The 16890-nt window shown below is 32.5% G+C and overlaps 3 protein-coding genes across 3 annotated transcripts in view; 1 reads left to right on the top strand and 2 right to left on the bottom strand.

Moving 5' to 3' along the window:
- LOC111412753 overlaps positions 1-3291 on the bottom strand; it is a 19050-nt gene extending 15759 nt beyond the window's left edge. The window contains exons 1-4 of the mRNA XM_023043670.1: positions 3165-3291; positions 2912-2970; positions 209-454; positions 40-126 (exon numbers count right to left, since the gene is read on the bottom strand). Of these exons, the coding sequence (XP_022899438.1) occupies positions 40-126; positions 209-454; positions 2912-2970; positions 3165-3291 (519 nt within the window). The remainder of the gene's footprint in view (positions 1-39; positions 127-208; positions 455-2911; positions 2971-3164) is intronic.
- A 134-nt stretch (positions 3292-3425) lies between these two features.
- LOC111412752 (non-functional pseudokinase ZED1-like) lies at positions 3426-4514 on the top strand. Its single transcript, XM_023043669.1, has one exon. It carries the CDS (start codon positions 3426-3428, stop codon positions 4512-4514), a length of 1089 nt encoding a protein of 362 aa, XP_022899437.1.
- A 6377-nt stretch (positions 4515-10891) lies between these two features.
- LOC111412444 (DUF21 domain-containing protein At2g14520-like) lies at positions 10892-16438 on the bottom strand. The gene is made up of 11 exons (XM_023043379.1): positions 16148-16438; positions 15358-15434; positions 15042-15125; positions 14386-14499; positions 14210-14296; positions 13890-14029; positions 13708-13795; positions 12940-13013; positions 11934-12079; positions 11406-11659; positions 10892-11173 (listed from the first exon to the last, which is right to left on the bottom strand). Exons 1-11 carry the CDS (start codon positions 16323-16325, stop codon positions 11129-11131), a joined length of 1287 nt encoding a protein of 428 aa, XP_022899147.1. The 5' UTR covers positions 16326-16438; the 3' UTR covers positions 10892-11128.
- Positions 16439-16890: the final 452 nt, after the last annotated feature.

The following is a 16890-nucleotide window of genomic DNA, read 5'->3' as shown; positions in this document are numbered from 1 at the left end:
TGCATACACTAGAATACCTACTCAATGAGGTACACCAACACTCCTAACTTCAAGAGCACCATGATCAGATTCATAATCTTTCAGATTTCTCTTCTTCAACCGAACTTTCCTAGAAGCAGAATTAGTCTTAGTCAAATGTGTCAACATCTCAATCAAGTGACTAACCTGACTAGGAAGTCAAACCTAGGTCTTGTGTGACCAAGCTCACCACAATTATGACACAGGATAAACCTATGTCCAAATGTACGTGGTTGCCAATATTGATTTCTGGGCTGATTGGTCCTACAATGTCTATAGGCCTCTGTTCTAAGATACTCTTGTTCTTGGATTCAGGATTTGCAACACACTTAGGTTGGTTGGTGGCAGGAACAAAAATGATCTTGGAAGTTCTAACAGTATTATGATCAATCTGCTTATATCCTAAACATCTCCTATTCCCAATGAGCTTTTTAACCTAAAAGATTGTCAAGTTTAAATCCATTCAAGAAGGAATGAAGTTGAGCATTAAATTTCTCGAGGCTGCTTGTTAGGGTATTAACCTTGGTTTCTAGGTTGACTAGTCTTAACTCTCTAAGGCTTTAGGTAAGCTCCTGATGGTCAAATATAAGTCTATCTCTCTAACTCAAGCTTACTCTTAAAGGCAGCATTATTTACCATTTTTGCGGATTTCTTTAATTTATTTTTTGATTCTATCAACTCCAAACTATTTTTACAATAACTTGAACTTTAATAAACCTATTCTTACATTATTATTAATTTCTAATACAATTCAAATAAAAAATGATTTTGACATAAAAATTTGCCAATTACAATTTTAGACTTAACACAAAAGGTTGAGAGACTTTGCCTTTGAATTTTGGATCGTAAAAGCAACAGTGGTTTTGATAAATTCTCTCAAACAATTTTATTGCATATTGAGTTTAAATCTCTTTCTAATTCGTGTAAAATGTAAGCTTCTTCTATATACCTTTTGACGATATTTCAAATAATTTTGACTCGTATTTTTATTGGTCTTTGTGCGTTTTCAACACGTGGTAACAATCTCGAGATTGGATGGAATTTAATGTATAAAAGGTAGAAAAGAAGAATTGGCATGTTTCTTTTTAAATCTTTATGATGTACTCAAAACTCGAATATTCATTATTGTGTGATTCGATTATGAACAAAATGTGCTAGTTAAGGCAGACGATGTAACTTAGTCTTGATAGTTTATTTTCAATTTTCACATTTTGACTTCAAGTAGGCTTTTAGTTTTCATTCTTTCAACTGATTGACAAAGTGTTGTTTCTGGAGTTTGAAGTTACTCCTTCGAAAAACAATCCGACAGAATCATCTGAATGTAATAATTGATCAACAGGATCCAAAATTGTAATTCGAGCCCACCGATTTTACGATATTTCCTTAAAACGAATTTGCTACCTTTAATGGTGTTAAAAACGTCCAGCAATCGTTTCCCATGATAGAACGAATTTTCGTCTTCTACGGAAGCAGCACTGCAATTTGCAGAAGTTCCAACGAACTTAACGAAGTGTGTTTTACTTCGAGACAATATCAGAACGAGAGAGAGAGTGAAATGAGATTCAAAGCACAGAAAGTTTGCAATGAAAATGGTGTTTTTTCTGGTAGAAAGGCTGGCTATTTAAAGACTTGTTCGTGGCCATTCATCACCTTTCAGACAAGCCTCAAAAATTCGAACAAACATGCTGTTCTTAAAAGTCGTGTCTGTTAAGTCGGTTAACAGTCGGCTAACAGTCGACTGTTTGGTCGGTAAACAGTCGACTGTTTGGTCGGTAAACAATCGACTGCTAAAAGAAAATAAAACACCCGAAATAAACCAAAATTTAAATTTTATATTGTACCCAAGAATTTGATTATTTATAATTTGGCCCAAAACTTTAAATAAATTTTGTCCAAAAAGTTAATATAGTGTAAAGGTCCACCCGCACCGAACCGGATTCGAGCCGTGCCGGCCGGCCGGTCGGACGGCGGCGCGCGCGTGTGGGTTTATGACCGAACCCAATAGGATATAGGTCTTCCCCCTTCCAAAAACTATTGGTACCCCTTGGAGCCCAAACCCAATTCCAAACTTCCACCTTATAAACCACACCAAAGTTTCCTAACTTTCCCCCTTCCAAAGACTATTGGTACCCCTTGGGGCTCAAACCTAATTCCAAACTTCCACCTTATAAACCACACCAAAGTTTCCTAACTTTCCTATGTGAGATAAGTGTTTGGAAAATCAAATTCTTCCATAATCCTTAGTTTATGCGGGTTAATTTAACACTTAATATTTCATTCAATTTTAAATGATTTTCGATAAATAAATATATCACGTTAATCATCTCGCGAAGTAGAACGTGAATATGTTAGGTCCTGTATTAATTAAAAGGTGGGTCCCACTGAAATTTGGGCTCAAAGTTGACCTATTAACCATTTTTTCCAACACAAAGATGTGAAATACGCATTATTATCTCTTGTAGCTTAATTTAGATAGGAGATAAAATTATATTCTTCTAGCTTGAGTGGTCGAATGTGAATTTTTTTATTTAAAGAAGCATTTATAAGATATTTGATTTTATAATTCAGAGATTATCCAATAGGCTATGTAATTATGTCAAGTACGTAATTGCATATTGTCAAAACTTGAGAAAATGAAATTAGACAAGATTTCCGTTTGATATCCATTTTTATAAGAATGAGAATGAAAAATATAGTCGTTACGAGATCCACACAAGAGATAGAAAGTCAAATATATATGATGATTTGATGTGATGGATAACGGTCATATTTTTTTATTTTTGTGGCCAAAAAATAAAAATCAAACGGGGGCTAAATATGGTAAAATCGTAAGCCATTAATCTCATTCGCAAATCACATATTTTATTACCTATTTATTTTATGTTTCACCGACCATTGACGATGTCTTTAACGATGTAACAACAGAAACTCCAAATGATTGCCGTCCATTATCTTAAGATACGACATAGGTTTAAGGTTGCTGAATTGACTTTATATTACTTAGGATTGCCGTCATTTATTGGAAGAGACAACCTAGGTTTTCAACAAGGTTGCTGAGAGAGAGAGAGCAAGGAAAGTGCATTGCGATTCTTTCTTGCCCTTGCAAGGATTACACAAAAGGTAATTTTTATTTTCAGAAGTTATACATGTCTTATTTGAACAAGTCTGATGTCTTCTTGCCTCCAATGAACGAGCTAAAAACTTTCCATTGCTAATATGATTTGAAAAGAGAGTAATTAACTGCCTGATTTTTAAAGAGATACCAACGACCATTCTTGCTAATTTGCCGGATTTTAGAAAAAAAGCATGTAAATATTTTAAAACCATGCACTATGAGTAATTGATATGCATTTCACCCTAATCGAGCAGTTTGTACTTTCTTTTGGTATTTCACAGTATTCCCGGAAATGGATTCCTTGATGAGAAGAGAATTCAAATCAAGAAAGAAGGAAACAGAAACAAATTTCTTGAAAAATGGTAGTGCACTACTCGAAGAGCTTATTACTACTTTCAGTCCCAGATATAAGATTCCTATACGTAACTTCAATGCCGAAGAGATCATTAAGGCCACAAATGGCTTTGCCAAGAGTCTTAACATTAGCAATTTTGATGGGAGTATGTACACGGGTTTTCTTGAAAATCGACCAATTTTAGTAAAGAAGTTTCAAGGTAGTGATTCAAGTATTGTGCATCGTATTATTCGCGATGTAGCAATTAATTCACAGATGAGCCACCACAAGAACGTTTTGAAGTTGATTGGTTGTTCTTTAGAGTTCGAGTATCCAGCTCTAGTTTACAATTTTTGTCGAACCCAACTTCTCTCTAATCTACTTTTTGCATCCGACAGTGCATTACCCTGGAAAAACAGATTGAAAATAGCGAACGACATTGCAAATGTAGTCGTCTATCTTCATACTGCATTTTCCACTCCTATCATTTTCAGGGATCTAAAACCAAGAAAAGTCATCATAGACGAGCACGGTGTTGCTAAACTGTTCAGCTTCTCCCTTTGTATATCTCTTCCTCCCGGTGAAATGCAAGTTAAAGATATCGTTTGTGGATCAGTCGGGCACCTAGATCCTGCATATGCTTCATCGGGCATTGTTACTCAGAAAACAGATGTATTTAGCTTTGGCGTTTTACTGTTAGAACTATTAACGGGACGAAGAACTTTGAGCACGGATGATGAAGATTTCTCACCTCTCTTACATGGTGTAATTAAACACATTGGCAAGGATGAGTTTGATGAAATTGTGGATCCTAAAATTTTAGAAGCGTACGGAGGAGTCGAAGAAATTCAGCAAAAAATAGCTTTTCTATATCTTGCTTTGAGATGTGTCGATCCAGAGGAAGATGACAGGCCATTTATGATTGATGTAGCAAAAGAACTTAGAAAAATTGAGAGGAGTCCTCATCAATTATCTCCACAAAGAACAATGAAGAACACTATAGTAGATTATTCCTCGAGAAAATATTCTTGGCTTCAGCGAAATTAGAGATGATATGTCTAGACCACTCTGTGGTGGAAGGGGGTTGGGGCATGGTGGGGCAAGTGACCAACCAACGTTTTGATTTTTTTTTAATTTAATAAAATTTTATTTTATTTTTAGGCTTGGCCTTTGAAAATTGTTTATATGAGTAATTTTGTTTCATAAGTACTATGTCATTTCTTGACTAAGCTTAAAAATTATTCAATCACTCGATCAAAATGTAAGTTGAGACCTATTTTTCAAAAAATCCTTTTGTTAAGTAACTTTTATATTTTAGCCAAATATAACTTGTAAACTATCATATTGAGTTCCACTTAACTTAGAAAATATGTTTTTAAAATATTTATAAATAACTGAATACGCCTACATTTATCCAATATTATTTAATGCAACACTGCCTATAGTTCAAAATGTTGGCTTCATCGAAAATTCTAGATAATCTAGGTATATGTTCTCTTTGATTTTCATTCTCTTTCATTCACTAAATTCTTTCAATTCAAGCAAAGATTATGCTAGAGGCTTGATGTTTTTTACTCACAGAATCATTGGCTTAGCTTAGTTGAATCGTTGTGATTTTAGTATGGTATTATTGTAGGACAATTAATTGGAGAACTGAATTTGTTTACAAATTTATGAAGGATACCTACTATTCTCAAAAAGAATACTTTCATTATCTATGACACGATCCGTTCCGAATCACCGTAATAGACTGGACATGTGTCATGTGCCGATGGTAGATACCAACTAAGTGTCAGATGGTGGATCAAGGAAACTTTGACTTGTTTGACTGTCACGAAATTTTAAAAGAACTTTGACAGAATTTTCCTTGAAATGTGAACTAAAACCTCTTGAACAATAAGCAATTTCCTCAAATCAATACCTATTATATAAATCAGGGTACGCCAGTCCCTCAAAATACAAACTATTCAAATAAAATTCTAGCAAATCAATATTTATTTGCTTTACGACCAACAATCTTCAAATGTACTAAAGATACCAAATATGGAGTGAACTCATGAACTTTTCTGATTTAAGTTATATGTAACCCAAAAGAACGCATACTGTATAATCTGATAAAGAATGTCATACAACCTATGATGCGTGGCTCAATTTGGTGGATTGACAGGCTCCAATACAGCTTAACTCGACTGCTAATTGGTAAAGAAAAAGGTAAAAAGAAATATGAGCTTACAGCTCAGTGAGTAGATAATTTGTAAATAAGTATACCTTTTCTTTTATGCATATTTTTTGAAAATTCTAACTATATTAAAACTTTAAGAAATTCTGAAATCTAATAACACTTTTAAAACTAAACATAATTTCATCATAAAATTCTTTGCTCTCAATTCTAGATAAACAATTGTAAAGTATAATGACATAAATAATCTGATATCCATGAAAATATATGAAATATTGCTACTGCTCAATACTATAAGCTAAAAGCTTTATTCTAAAAATTGAATTAACTGAATTCTATAATTTAAAATATGATAAGCTGTAGAAATACTGAAAAATTACACCAAAAAGGTACCCAATGAATATCGTTACTCATGTACAAAGTAAACTCGATGCACAAGGCAAAGTCATTCCAATTTGATAATCTGGTCATACGTACGCAGAGCTACCCTAAAGGCTAATCACCCCAGTCGACAGCCCAAAGCCTATATGTGTACGAGAATAGGTCCCCAAGACATTTCATAATTTGGTCATACACTATGAAAACACATTCACAATAGTACAAAGAGGGTAAAATCACCATAACTGGTCATATATTGTGGAAACACATTCACACTAGTATAGAACGGGTAAAATCACCATAGCTGGTCATACACTGTGGAAACACATTCACACTGGTACAGAACGGATAAAATAACCATAACTGATCATACACTGTGGAAACACATTCACACCAGTGCGGATTATGGTAAAATCACTTGGGTACTTTTTAGTGGTTTTAAAAATAACTATAATTATGCTGAAATATTTAATATTTATACAACTTGCTAATCAAATCATTTAAGTACTGAACTGAATTTAACTTAAAACAACTTATTATAAATCCACTTTATTCTAGAAATCATGCTATCAAATTAACTTTATAAAATAAGTAACTTCAAAATTCAATTAGCACTTATTTCTGAAAAATAAACTTTATCCACTCACTCTAATCAAGCAACTGGATATAATGGTCAATAATCTTTTTCAATCGTTTCGTTAACACCTTGGTACAAATAACCTTCTCAATTCAAAAATATTGGATTTAAAATATATTCCTTCCTACAATCTCTTTTCCTTCCTTTTTCATTTTCCTCTTCCTCCTTTTCTTTCCTTTTTTTTTTTTTTTCCTGCCGGTTTTTCTCCCTTTTTCTGCCCCAGTTTCCTGCTTTCTATATGTGTATGTATGTAATATGAAAAATGAAAGAAATGGCTAGCAAGGTGCCACTTGTAATCCACCAACTAAACCGTTTTGCTATCAAGTCCTCCAAACTTCACATGATATCTTCTTAAGTTATCTAACTTCTAATAATTAATATGTATTCCCCAATTTTAAATGATGTCATCTTAAACCTTCAGGTATCTTAAATCATAAAATAAACTCAATAAAATAATTTATTCCATTTAAGTGCCTAATTAACTTGACTTTGACTAATCGAACCTTTGACTTTAAATAAATAATATTGACATTTGACTAGTATAGAATGAGGTGTAACAATCTACCCATCTATAAAAAGAAAAACTGTATTCATCTGCTCTACATAATCCATGTTACTACCTTATTTCAAACTCAAGATAGTTTTGTTATGTATTCACGAAAAATTTGATCCGCATCACATATCACTAACTAGAGGAAAAAGAAACAAAAAAGTCAGTCAACTTAAGTTATTTTGTCTTTGAAATTTGAAAGATAATAAGTAGTCGACAATAACTTATAATTTCAAATTATTATTTTCTTTAACAAAAACTCAAAGTTATAGGAAAATGGGTTTGAATTACATTTATAAGGAGAGTTTGATTATCATTTTTCCTAAAATACATTTTTCTTTCTTTTCTTTTCAATCACATATTTTTCATTAAAATAATATCATGCATTAATAAAAAAAAAATCATTCTTTTTTAAAAACACACATTCTCCATTAATCTACTATTCAAAAAGAATGGGACACAAACACCTCTATAGTTTGTTTTTATTGTATTAAATTGATTTAGAATGGATTCGGAATGATTTATGTTTTTCACAGCCTTTTTGCAAGTTCAATTATACCCTTCAAACTCAAAATATATGTGTTTGCCACTCTTTCAAAATTATGTGACTTATCTTCAGTTCCATTGTCTCTCTCTATTTGCCCTCTGTTTGGTTGCCATTACCACTAATTATAAAATCAACCACAGCGTGCAATGGCTCTCATAACAGCGGCGATGACGCTGTGCACATAGAGAAAATTCTTAAAAAATAAAAATACTTCAAGCTTTTATTGGTTATTAAATTCTAAAATACATATTTAAATGAACAAATATCAAAACTTTCAATCCAATTCATTAACTTTTTTTTTTCTCATGCTTTAATTTGCCAACTTAATTTATTAGTTGTTTTTATTTTACATTTTTAGTGAAAAAAATATTGCAATATTCATCAGCTAAAAAATATATACATATATATCACTTGATAATATATTAAAATAAATTAATTTTATCTTACTGAATAATCAAATTCATATAATCAAATGTCATAAAATAATTTATGGAAATTTCAAACCAAACGTGTTTTCCAAATTTTCACTTAAAGTGCGTTTGATTGCCTTTTTTTCCACGGAAAATGTGTTTTTCATCCAAATTCCTACTTTTGTGCTCTTTGATTGCTTTTTTTTTCATAGAAAATATTTTCCCACTTTTGGTCACGGGACCATATTTTCCTCAAAATCAAGGAAAATATTTTATTTAGGAAGAGTAGAATTTTATTTTTCACGGAATTCACTCTCCCTTTCTCTCTCTTATTTATCCACTCTCTCTCATTAACCCGCCAATAAAAAAATGGACAAATATGATATTTTCTATGTTGAAAATTAAATCAATCAAACACATTTAATTGATAATTTTTATACAAATAAATTATAGGTAATTGAATTATCTAGAATTTATTTTCTTTCCATGCAAATTCCATTCTTATAATCAAATGCACCCTTAGAGAAATAATTTTTCAAAATAACAAAGCAAACACCTTTTTCAATAATCTTAAAATATGCTCTCAAAATAGAAACAATTTTTTTTTATTTAACTTTTACTTAAATTTCTTCAAAAATCGAGACAAAAAAATAATAATAATCTAATGTCACCACTGTAGATATATAATTTCAAAAGTACTGGTATTTAATTTATGCTAAATATTGATGAATATGTTCATAGGTCACGTGAGTTAAATGATTGAACAATTAATTGATTTGTCATCTTATCGATGATCAACTGCTAAACATCAATACTTAAAATATATATATGTGTGTGTGTGTCCTTGTGCGTATTTAAGTCGTCATTTAAATTCTTTTCGAACAAATCAAACAATTCCTTATTCACGTGGTTTTTTCCACCTCAACAATCTCCCCAGATTGATTATTTATATTTTCATTATAAAAACTGGTCACCTAAAGAAATTTTTTGTTTTTCCTATTAATTGATACGTTTGGGAATAGTATTGGATTTAAAGGACAAGATTATGAAGAATTAGATTAAGAAAGATTGTGCTATTGTACACCTTATAAATAAAAATTGATTAAAAAAAAAAAAAAAAGGTCTTGGCTATTTTTTTACTCATAATAAATTTTTTTAACTTAATAAGTGAAGTTTGTTTCTTCCAATTTATTTGCTCATAAATTTTTTCAATTAAAAGTAAATTGATATTTATTAATAATTTTTTTAACTTATAAGCGGCTTTTTTTTCTCTCATTTATGAGTTCTTTTTTACATTTAAATGAATATTTTTAACCTATTAATAAATTTGTTAACTTCTATATAAATTTCTAACTTCTACATGAATATTTTTACTATATATATAGTGTTTTTTTTTAAAATACTTATAAGGGATTTTTTTACATATTAAAAGTATTTGACTTTAAATAATTTATATTATAAGAGAATTTTTTAGTTATAAGAAATAAAATTTACTTGTATGCAAATTTTACATAAAAGTGGATTTTTTTGGTCTTATAATTGATTATGAGTAGTGATTTTTTTTTACTTTTAAGTAATATTTTGACTTAAAGTGAACTTTATTTATAAGCAGTATTTTTTTTTCCCTATGATTCATCATTTCAATTTCATGTAACAAATAATACGGTATAAAGAAATTTCATTGGATGAATTAATTATCGATCCAATTTTAACTATTGAATAGTGAATTCACCAATTACTTCTGAATGTGTAGCTATCCTTTGAAAAAAGAAACCTGTGGAAGAAATATATTTTCATAACCCTCTTAAAAGTTATTCGACTTCGGTGGCTCTCAGCTTTGCATATGTTGATCTGGAAATATGAGATCCAATAAATATCCGGCCACCTTCTCGTATAATTGCCTTCCTAGAACCTTTTTCGATCACCGGAGATCTGGGAGCAACTTCCATATGAGAGTTGCCGTCAATGAGGACCTAGGAGATGAAGAACAAGAATTTGGCTAGAGTGGAAACTCTGCTCACTTTCCTTGTGATTTTTGGATAAAATTATTTGTACAAAATTTGATTGACAAAATGATTTACTCACTCTCACATGCATGCGGGTCCCCCTGCATTAAAAAATTCGGTCATGTGATCCTTACAATTCTATTATGATTGTCTGTAAAACTTTTAGTATAAATGTGTTTGTACATGTAACATAACTCGTGATTTTTTGGGTTGGTTTATAATTTTCTCAATGCTATGGATTATTGGTCTTTTTGTATTTATTGGAAACATTTAACCTCGTAATTTGTCAGTACGTAATAAATTGTAATTTTAGATAGTTCTATGACACGTGATCTTTTTCTATTGGACTAGTTACTTTAAACAAGATTTTCTAAATCACATTTCCCACGTATTCTTCTAATTGTTTTGCCATGTGGCAGTTCCCTAATATTGCCACGTGATTTTGAGGTATTTGTTTATTTCTCCATAAATAAGGGAACATGATATTCAAAAGTCTCGATAACTTCGATTGTTCTATAGTTAAGGTCTAACTTGTGCTAAGCACCTATTTCGCTTATGAAAGTTCACTTTGTTACAATGAGTTTTAGGTCGGATTTAGGGAGAAACTACATTCGAGCATCACCTTTGCAAAGTGACAATAGTGGTTCCTTGAGACATTGTTTAGGTGATCATGTGGTTCTCCACTTGCCCATGTGGGATCATTTTATGTCACGTAGATCTATAAAAGTAACAACATAACATTCATGTACTGAGATCTGAGTCCTAATACAATGAAAAGGAAACAAGAATTCCTTCAAACCTAATGGCCAACTTTCTTCTACCCTTGTACAATATCACGAGTGTGTGCATAGTTTCGATCCAAAGCTGTTTCTAATATAAGTATAGCCTAACTAGTAACTATAAGAAGATTTCATCATTGAGCGTCCAGTACAACCAATGTCTATAAGACGAGTATCACGAATCTTCAACATGGTGATCCGTCTCATCAAATATCTCCTCCTGCGCAAAGCCAAGTTTAATTTAAGACACGAGTATGTCTGGCTAAGCTTTAAAAAGTTTACTAACTTATGAAATGAATAACTTTTTTGCTGGTTAAAGTTTCCTCAAGTTATCAACACATTTGGAGATAAAATTATTTAAAAAGTTATTTTTTATTTTCAAAATGACTTCTTGAAAGTTAGAATGGGACAGATTTCAAAATTCAGGTTTCAAGAGATGTAATAAACTGCACCTGTAAAAGCTCTTCAATAACGTCTTCCATGGTTATTATACCAACTGCTTCTTCGTCTTCAGGGAGCGTTGGCAGGGAATTTCCATCTATCTGCAGAATGTCTGAGTACATATTTTTCATCCACTTTCTGCTCCTAGGTGTATATGGACTGTTAGGGAAACTCTTCCATCCCTTCATAGGTCTTTTCATCTTTTTGCCTTTCTCCGAGAAAGGTTTCCCACCATCAATATCTATTCTCAAATCCTTAGCAGTATCTACACACAACGGCATGCAAAAACATACACAGAAACACACACAAAGAGAGAAGAAAGATAGTTATAGAGGGAAAGGATAATCAAAGATTAAGTACATGTTTGGTAAACAATATTAGAGAGCTAGACAACAAAATGGACTAGATTTTAGCTTCTCTTTTTATTTTTTTATTTTTTTTGCCTTTTCTTTATGCCTTCTACTAATTTCCAGTCTGCCTAACCATACTGTACCAAACATACCATAAGAGTAAAGCTTCAGCTAGCAAGGATAACTCACTGTCCGCATTGCCGTTGCTCTTTAAACTGCCTGCAGTAGCAGCCGGGTCCACCATCTTGTTGCACAGTTTTATAACAACAGCCATGTGACTGTGACCTTTCTGGAACTCGTTTAAAATGTCATACAATGGCCTACCTTCCTGGACCCTGTGAAATTAAGGGGTTGTTTGACAAAGCTTTTGATAAAAAACTTTTAGCAGATTTTGATAAAGGTTGATGTAATATGTGGTTGAAAAGTTGATAAAAGTTTTGGGTCTCAAGAAATGCATGGTTAAAATTAAAGTTTGACCAGTTGAAAAGTTGATAAAATTTTAGTTAAGTTCTATCAAAAAAGCACTAAACGTCAACAAGTTGATAGTTGATATCCTTAATGTTCCTATCAGACAGTATTATTTTATTATCACAATAAGGACGTATAAAAACCCAAGTTCTTCCATTTTATTCTACCGTGACTTAACATGGTAATGACAGAATCAAGACAAAGAACAAAATGTTTAGAAGACGGAGACACACACACTGCCTGTGTGCACATGATGTAGTTTGCAGTAACTGCAACAGCTAAAAGAACAATTTTGCTCTGACTTGGCGAATTCACGACATTACTCATAATAGACTTGTCATGAACATCCCTTATATCTCTAGCATGTCAAATAGACAAATGCATCAATTTCCTTTTCTTAATTCAGAATTATATACACACCTCAAGGACACTGGTCTCCCTTAATAAAAATTGAAAGAAACCTGCTACCTTGATGTAGCCAATAGCCATTATACATGCTCACAAAAAAATAACCCGGAAGTTTGTTTGTTTATCCCTTCAACTTTAGGATTCAAAATAGCCCACCCCATAGCTAGAAAAAGAAATTATTCTATGCCTAAATCATTTGTAAATGGTAGTAATATATATGTGAAGCAGATTAATCTTCAGCCTTTTGATTTAAGGAATTATACATTAAATAATAGACATTGAAGGTAAATACCTTAAATAAAAGACATTCAGAGGTTACCTTGGAATTCTTCGAATTGCAACGCTCTTCACGGGGACTTCATAATCTGGATTGATGGTTAACAAATTTTTTACCTACAAAGCCAGAAATACAATTAGCAAATCAGATGATTATAAATTAAATATATAATCTTGAAACACTTATTACAGTTACATCGACATTGCAGATCATGGAAATATGTTGTCATAAGGTCATTTGTCTTCTACACATCTTAGTTGTTTTAAATGATTAAACAATGAAAACCTGAAACCGAGTTTTTTCCTTCTTGGACTATATTTTCTTTACAAATTGGCCCCACATCATCTAATAGACCAACAAAAGACACTTCTATAAAATATCAGATGGACCATCAAAATCTTAATAAAAGGGATTGCTTACAATTTACAAAATACAATGGCTAATAAACCTTACACTTGGGTCTGCTACCCACACCAAATTTTTTCACATTCTCAGTCAAGTTGCACCAGACTGAGGACGTCGACAAATTCACACTAACAAAAAATCTTATTGCAATGTGCTCAAAAGTGAACTTCCCATAGTCATTTCCAGCTTACAACTGTCAAATGCTTTACTCGGTTAGAAATTGCAAAATTCATTGCACGCAGCTGGACTAGCATGCTTGTCCTTCTTTTAGAATGAGAGCACAACAAGACTGACCATAATCAATACTCACAAAATGTGGTCAAACAAAAGACACATCAATCTTATAGAATGGAAACAAATAACTTATCACTTGCCATAAACTACACAAAAAATGTAGAAAGGTACCAGAACAAGTCCAATGATGTTTGTAGGTTGCTCGTAGAAGACTGGCACTCTGCTATGCCCTTTCTCCAAAATTAGGTTTATCAAAAACCTATGGAATGACAAATGACAGCATGTTACCAACATCCGATAGCCAAAAGATCAAAGTTCCTTTAAAAGTCATCATTTGTAAAATTATGCACCACCTATCAAGCTTTGCATTTATATCAATTGAAAAGGTTTCAGTTATTGGAGTCATGGCATCACTAGCTGTTTTCTCAGATAATTCAAGTGCTCCGGCAATAATTGTTGTTTCATCATGTGTAAGTTCTCCACCTTTACCTGCCTGCTTACAAAAAATAGGTAGAATTAAGAAATTGACGTAAAATAGTCGAAATTAGTATGGCCGATGAATGGAAATTAGCCAATCCAAAGATATAATAGCTGCACGAAAAGTTTGTAACACCAAAACAAAATATTATAACCCTGGAGAAACAAAATAATTGAAGACGTGTAACCTACATACCTCATTGCCATGGAAACTAACAAGCGTTTTCAATTCAGCACGGCGAAACATAGCTCTATGCCCATCGCCTAGGAGTAAGTCTAACAGCTGGAGATTAAAGAAATGGGCATAGTTATGAGCTGATGCTTCTCCTAAGCACTGAGAACATAGAGCAACTTCTTTGAACAAAAATATACCTTGCTTATTGGATATGCAACTGGAAAACAGATCCAGACAAGGATGCGAACCACAGGGGCTACAGTTGCACCAATGGCAAGTCCATATCTGGAGCAAACAGATTGCGGTATGATCTGATCATGCCATAAATAACAATTAGTTCATGCAAACTCATGATTCAACTTTAAATATCAGATTAAAATGTAATCATTTTAAGAAAGATTGATAAAGCAAGTTAAACTCTGCATAGCCCTATCTCTCCAGAAACCTTCTCTAAAATTTGCTTCACTAGGTGCCTTTGCTAAAAAAAATTAAAAAAACCTTCTCCAAACTTTGTTTTAATAACCAATGTTTTAACAGATCAATAACGTGTTTTTTTTTTTTTTTAATAAAAAGCATAAGTAGAGTTTGAGCTTCGCTTACTTTGCAGTGAGCTTTACATTAGCCAAATGAAACCTAGCTCGAGTAGCTTGATACTTCAATATACGAAGATTATTATTAGCACAAGATTGATAGATTGACTAACAATAAAATTTGTTCAAGCTTGGCTTGTTACCTAGCCAGCCATTTTTAGAAGACTAGAGCAGCTTGGTACATTTTTTAACAGGGGAGAGAAGGATAGAATTGTCCAATTCAATCAAATTTTACAGCAACTTCCGCTAAATAAATTCCATACCTCACCAAACAAAAGTATTAGTGTCACGGAGATCAGGATAGCTCCCCAGGCTGTAGTTAGACTGTCGAGAAAAATTGGAAGTGCCTGCAGCCATGGTAGGGGGGTTAAAGTAATCAATCATGTTTCGTGTCCAATCTTTTTTACAACATTGTTGGCAACATTGGACAGTTACAAAAACAATTTATCTTTTCAACCAATACTTTTTTGACACATACAACATTGTCAAAAATCATTGTACAAATGGCATTGTCCTAAAGCAATAAATCATCTCCGAAATAGTTTTGACATTTAAGTACAACACATCTGGTGACGATACCTCCATGGCAGCAGCATTGCAGATAAGTAGGGTGCAAAGTAGTAAATGTTGATTCTTGACTACTGGCAATATCTTTGCTGTAATGAAAATGTATGAAAATTCCAATTACAATTGGAAAAGAATCCAAAAGCAGCAACATCAAAAGCTCACTCGGTTAATTAGTAGACATCACCTTAGGAAATCCTTAATTACTTTTGCATTATTCCAAATTTTCAAATGTTGGTTTACTCAATGTAAATAAAAACCAGTAAATTTTGTGCACACAAATAAAAGGCAAAACAAAATAGATTAAAAATAACTAAACATGAAAATTGACATCATTTAAGCCTGCAGGCATCGGTTCAATAATATCAAGGTGTTAAAACTTTTAGTTTTCCAGATTTTGAATTTTGAATATAAAAAACCATCTAGATTTTTTTATTTATCAGAGTAAGTGATACGGGGTTAGTACCAGATTCTATCAAGTGTAATATCATATATAATGAAGCTAAGAGAAGAACTATATTCAACTTCTTCTCAAATAACCAAAAAACAAATAATTATGCCAAATATACCACTTATATTTACAGCTTAAATTGAACTACTCCCAAATAACAAAATACATTTCCAAAACAACTGACAAAATTTCCGTCAAACATTTTCAGAACTTCTTCAAGAAAACAAAATAAATAACACAGCGCAAAATGATGATGCAGAGCTGCAATCAAATCCTTTACCACCCAGGACAAGGCCCGGGAATGCACCAAAAGCCTTACAAAATAAGCCAAAAGTACATAAAAATAAACTATACCAGCATATTTTTTGTCCTTGGGAATTCCGGACTTGGCAAGGACTTCAAGGTCAACAAGGCTTAAAGACATGAGGCCCAAAGTGAGCCCGGACATTAAGCCCGCAAAAACCACCAGAAAAACAATCACCGCAATACGAACAAAAAACTCTGTTTCACAGCATTTGTACTCTACCGCCATTAAATCACTTTTTCTGCCTTATCTTGAACTAAATTATGCTTAATCGAGGAGGAAGTAATGGGAAATTAATGGCAGAGAATACGTAGTAATTGGAGGGAATTGCAGGGGAGCTTTAATGGTGTAATCAAGCTGGGAATTATGGAGGGTGATGGTTTCATTAAAACTTGAGTTCTGGTGCGGTTCCAAGTCCTGCGGTTACGTACGTTACTGGATTGTGGGCCCCTGGTCCAATTTGGGGGGTTTTTGCAAGGGAATATAGCCTTGTTTGATTTTCATTACATTACATTACATTCTATTTTTCTCTCTCCTATTTTCAACCACACAATCTTCCATAAAATAATATTACACGTAAATCGAAAATTTTTCTTTCTTTTTCAACCACTCATTTTTCAAAACACACTATTCTATACATTAAATTTTCCCCGTAATGGGGGCCAAACAGGAGCATATAGCACATAATTCATGCTTCCTGGCTCCTGATTTCGAACGTTAAAGTATAGTCGACAGTTTAACTGCCCTTAAAAGTTGATTTTAAATATAAATAATACTTTTCTTAGCAAAAATT

This window comes from Olea europaea, chromosome 16, assembly GCF_002742605.1.
Source record: "Olea europaea var. sylvestris chromosome 16, O_europaea_v1, whole genome shotgun sequence".
Taxonomy (NCBI): Eukaryota; Viridiplantae; Streptophyta; class Magnoliopsida; order Lamiales; family Oleaceae; genus Olea; species Olea europaea.
The sequence above is the reverse complement of the archived record's forward strand: the minus strand, read 5'-3'. Positions and strand labels throughout refer to the sequence as shown.

Bases quoted from the DNA above. Each gene is read 5' to 3' on its own strand.
- LOC111412444 (XM_023043379.1), bottom strand. From the start codon at position 16,325: ATGGCGGTAGAGTACAAATGCTGTGAAACAGAGTTTTTTGTTCGTATT. The intron at 14,030-14,209 runs GTATGTAGGTTA...TTTTGTAAGCAG, and splicing joins TTAGTTTCCATGGCAATGAG to GCAGGTAAAGGTGGAGAACT. The intron at 12,080-12,939 runs GTAACCTCTGAA...TTAATTTCACAG, and splicing joins GCAATTCGAAGAATTCCAAG to GGTCCAGGAAGGTAGGCCAT.
- LOC111412752 (XM_023043669.1), top strand. From the start codon at position 3,426: ATGGATTCCTTGATGAGAAGAGAATTCAAATCAAGAAAGAAGGAAACA.